The sequence below is a fragment of the Abramis brama genome (assembly GCF_963993115.1).
Source record: "Abramis brama genome assembly, chromosome: 22".
Taxonomy (NCBI): Eukaryota; Metazoa; Chordata; class Actinopteri; order Cypriniformes; family Leuciscidae; genus Abramis; species Abramis brama.
The window spans coordinates 28220099-28225203 of NC_139984.1; the positions used below are offsets into that span (position 1 = coordinate 28220099).

The window sequence follows — 5105 nt, forward strand, 5'->3', positions numbered from 1 at the left end:
CACAGTTTAGTTTGCTGGGAATATTTTATTTGATGCTGAAGCTACACAGGACAGAGTAACCATCACCATGAAACAATTATTTGAGTTTTCAAAAGAACGAGGAAAAAACAAACAATCAAAAGTGAAAAGGAAAAACTTGATTATGATCAATGATTATTCAGTATAACATTTGTAAACCAGGTAAAGCCCATAAATTCCATCCCCGAAAATACTACTAAATAAGAGAGTAAAATATGATTAAGATAAGGAGTCAACAGTGTCTGGCATAAAGCCTCCTAGATCGTGATTAAATGCATCATGAGAGGTTTAAGGTTTACAGATTGTAGGTAAAGTGAAACTAATAGATGCTATTTTACTCTGCAAATGTGAGTGCTTTCTATTGAGTTCCTTGCCGTTTAATCTCTGTTGGTTATTCGATTGGTTTAACAGTGCTGTTTGACCACAAGGTTGGTGAATCCATGCACCTGAGTGAGCTGAGGACAGTCGAATGAAGCCAGAAGTTTCTGGTGGCCGTGACACCCGGGAACAAACTTCTCCGTCAGGCACACAGTGGCATGTCCTGCGATGTCACTGAGGAAGAAAATAAGAAGAAAATTTAGTATTTTTTAAATCATTTTTGTTAGATTAAATATTCACAAACTGTATTTCAACACATAATATAATATTCCTATCATGTATATATTTATATTTTAATAGTTTTTTTTTTACTTAAATAGTAAACTGTGTTGAAAAATATACTATTATTTAATATTACTATATATATTTATATTTTAATTATTTTTTTAATCATTTCATTTTATAGATTAAATTATTAAAACTATATTGCAACACATTATTATTTAATATATCTCTTTTATATATTAATTATCTCTTAATCATTATTTTTGTTAGATTAAATATTCACAAAACAATATTATATAATATTACAATATAGAATTATATTATAATTAAATACAATTTTTAGATTAAATAAGATCTTTAGCAACTATACTTTTTATCTTTAATGTGTTTTATTAGATTAAATCATCTAAAACTGAATAGCAACACAGAAAGAGTGTTCATCAATCAATTTGATATAGTGAAAATGAATTTAATATAAATTAAATATTATAGTGTCTTACCCATAGTTAACAATTCTGGGGTGCTGCAGTCCAAGTCCCACAAAGCGGAATACACTGTTCTTGAGGACACAAGGCAGTGGATTCTGGAAGGTGATTTTGACCGGCACTTCTTGACCCAGGACAGCATCACATACAGGCTGAGAAGAACCACATACAAGACACAGTTTAGCACTAAATTATTTCAGCTGATCAACAGAATAAGTTGAATACTTTAAACTCACAGCGAGAACTAGATCTGGAGTGCGCAGTCTGAAGCTGTACTGGGTGGCCAGAATCTGCTTAGTCTGAGCGACGTGTCCAAAGAGGTTGAGCATCAGCGGGGCGTGATCCACCAGGTGTTCCTTATACTCGTCATAACTCAGGGTCCATTCCATAGGTTTGCCTATAGTGGGAAAAGTGATATGCTTTCATTACAAATCTCTATTTTACAGATTGTGTGCTAATTTGCATTATTAACTTTACACATAAGCTGCACCAGTAACTGTGTGGTCTCATGTATTTTAACTCAAACTTGATAATTTCTCACATTCAGAGGCCTTGAGCTCGATGCATGTCTGATCTCTCTTCAGGAAGGCCTTCCTGACTCCAGTGTAGTACATGGCTGCGGCATGGCTGTGGAGGGTGACGCTACGAGGTGAGCTGCATTTGTTTTTTAGATTGATGCAAAGCACGGCATCTTTTCCCACACACAGTTTATCGTCCTTCAGGCTGACTTCACAGACAACATCCTCAGCGCAGGGCAGTGGGTATGTGCATCTCCTGGAGCCGTGACGAAGGGCTGTCTCCAAAGCAGCACACTTCTCAGAAGAACCTGATCAACGGAGGCAGGAGGAGATGTCACAGGTTAGACCATGAATCTTAACCAGATGTTTTAAGAGACATGCATGTGGTTTTTACCGATTGGGTGTTTGTAGAGGTTTGTGATATCTACACGCTGATCTGAGCCGATGGCCTTGGTGCTGATGCAGTGACCTACTACATCCTTCTCAACGTGGACAACAGCAAATGTCCCATCGCATTTACGCTGCCAGTAAACTTTATCACTGTTCACCTAGAACACAAGGAGACAAACAGGAATTATAAGTCATTGTATGTCAGTCTCTGTATGACAGAATGCTATATTAAAGGAATTAACGCACTTCTGCGAAAAGGAAGGGCACGTCATGCTTCAGGAAGGTCTGTCCACTGCGGATCGCAGCAACAGATGTTGGGCCGCAGCGGAAGAAGCCCTGGCTGGTCATTTGAGGAGTGGAATCAACCACCTGCCAACCTCCAAAACCAGATGGCAGGTCGGGACGAGCCATCCAGGCCTCATTCCACACGTGGTAGTTCCTACACGAAGAGAAGAAGAAAGACATTCACTTCATGCACATTCAGAGGAACTTTAGGTGACATCACAAATGTTCTCGATACTTACCAGATTGAATCACGGTTCATGTGATCAATCAGCTGAAATTTCTCATCAAAATAGACGTCCCTTGTCAAACAAACATCAGTGTCATGAGCAGAACAGAAGTTTGAGACCGGACGAACAGGAATGCCCAAACATCTCAACACTACGAGAAAGAGAAGAAGAATAAGTGCATTACATCTTCAATCCCTTTCTCAACCCTTTATTTCTCCTTGTCCATTCTGCCTGAACTCTTACGTGTGTTGGTGACTCCAGCGAAGGTCAAGCTCTGTCCATATTTGACAGGTACTCCTCCACATTTGTGGAACTGTTTCAGGATGGCACTGCTTCCGCACCAGGATGTAGGAGAAGTTCCGTCTCCATAGCAGTTTGACCAGTTACCCATCAACACACCACAGTCTTTGTTGGCAATAACCTGTTAAGGAGAGACGATTGAAAATGTTGTGTTTTTTGCAAAACAGAGCACATCAGACAGTTTGTTAAGCTTTCCAGCTTCAAATGGGAAAGAAAATGAATACTCACCATGTCTGACACCACTCTGGAGATGTTGATGGGGCTTCTCCATCCTGAGCAAGGGGTACAACTCTTCTCCAGCACAAACAAAGATGCAGCCAGAACTCCCTCCTCAAACTAAGATTCAGACAACAGAGTGAGGAAATTATATGTCATCAACTTCCAGTTCGTAGAATATATTACGCTAAAGTTTAATAATCATTTTAGAGAACTACTTTGTAACATTATAGGCTAAACCAAAATGTTGAAAGTGATTTGCAGGATTTTACTGTTTTCAGTTTTACAAACAGTTGGGGTTTCTCAACATCCCCATTGAAATCAATTGGATTAACATCAGTCTCTGATATGTGGTAAACTCTAGTAATGAATGTTTAACACTTACTTGGCCAAAGTTCCATGTCCTGCAGCCAATCTGCTGTTTAGTTCCATAGTAGATTCTGCCCATGTCGTTCAGCACATACTCGACTCTCTCCGTCTCTTCATGCAGGTACACGCAGTCATCTGAGAACAGAGAATATTCATAATGTTTTAATCGTGCTTTCTTTCTTTCCGCATTCAATTTAATCTTCATATAATCAGGTTTCAGTGTAATGAAACACGTACCTTTACACCAGGGGTTGAACAGCATGTAAATGTCATTTTCAGGAACACATGGTGTAGTGAATCTTCCTCCTGTAGAGTGAGTCACGACACTGAATTGGTATCGTCCAACGCAAGCAGTCGGAAGAGAGTGCACACACAGTTTGAATCGGTTTTGGCCCTTTTCGACAATCTTTGCTCCCCAGCAGTCTTTCTTGAATTCTTCCACTATTGGAATGACCACATGAGTGCCGTCCCGGATGGATGCGATATGACCTGTAAACCACACAGAAGAACAAGTGATTCCAGTGAGGGTAGAAATGCATGTTCCTCCTCAACATATATGGTATCTGCATGTCCTATATTGTCACCCACGCACAGGTCATACAGTAACTAACCAAGTTTCAGCTCCAGGTGGAGTTTGTCACAACTGGGATTGAAAGGACGGCACAGATCAACCCACATATTGAAGCACTGTCCTCTGCGGACGATGAGGTGATCATCAGGGAAACAATGTGTGTGATGCTCCTGACGATTCTGTCCGGTCCTGCACTTGATAAGATCGACTTTACTCACCCGGAGGAGAGTTTCTGAGAAAACGAAAAAGCAGAAGATATCAAACCATTCATTGCGTTATTACAATAACAAATTTCCCATCATGCATCACAGGGCAAAGATCTACAACTCTCACCATCATTTCCACAGACTCGCTTGACTGTGCAATCTTCCTTGATGACAACTTCCTTAGTCTCATAATCATGGCATGGAGTGACATAGTTGCAAGGATTGGGGTATGGAGTAGCACATGGGTTAACACAAGGGTTAATGCAAGGGTTAACGTAAGGTTTGGTGCATGGGTAAGGGTAAGGGTAAGGATAAGGGAAAGAGCAAGGGGTTGCATAAGGGTTAACATAAGTTTTAGCACAAGGGTCCACATAAGGGTTAAAGCAAGGATAATGATGAGCCGGTGGGTGGCATGTTGATTTCCCCCAGTCGTCCGCTTGCAGCTTAATGGCTGGGAAACGGCCGACGGTGCAGAGGTTTTTGTATGGGTTGTATACAAAAGGCATGCTGGACAAAAAAAAGAAGTGTGATAAGTAATTGGTCATTACATGGTTAGCAATTCATAAATATGGTCTCTTGGATGCTTTTGTTCTCATAAATAGATCTGTTCATTAGGCTGTTTTCAAAATGATCAGACCAATATTTTTAACTTACATGTACTTTCACAATACCAGAAAAGACTTTAGAAATAATAACCTGTTAAAGATGTTGCTGCTGCTAAAGGAATCTTGATCAAAACAGCCTATGAATTCTAGATAATTCTAGTTTTCTAATGTGCACAATAAAAACAGATAATAAGTTTCAAATAAAGTCAAAGTTGTTTACTTACATGTTTTTAGTCCTTGCACTTGTTTAAGAGTAACTGAACCGAGAACTTGATGTATTGCAGTGAACAGTAACTACTTTAACCAGCTCAT

At 39.6% G+C, this 5105-nt stretch overlaps 1 protein-coding gene across 1 annotated transcript; it reads right to left on the bottom strand.

The window, feature by feature from the left end:
* Positions 1–8: 8 nt before the first annotated feature.
* LOC311072896 (protein-glutamine gamma-glutamyltransferase K-like) lies at positions 9–5105 on the bottom strand. Its single transcript, XM_084098247.1, has 14 exons — positions 5018–5105; positions 4316–4695; positions 4023–4214; positions 3649–3900; positions 3428–3546; positions 3055–3162; positions 2770–2947; positions 2539–2677; positions 2261–2453; positions 2019–2172; positions 1648–1932; positions 1343–1503; positions 1122–1258; positions 9–570 (listed from the first exon to the last, which is right to left on the bottom strand). The coding sequence occupies exons 2-14, from the start codon at positions 4692–4694 to the stop codon at positions 423–425; spliced, it is 2445 nt and encodes an 814-aa protein (XP_083954373.1). The 5' UTR covers position 4695; positions 5018–5105; the 3' UTR covers positions 9–422.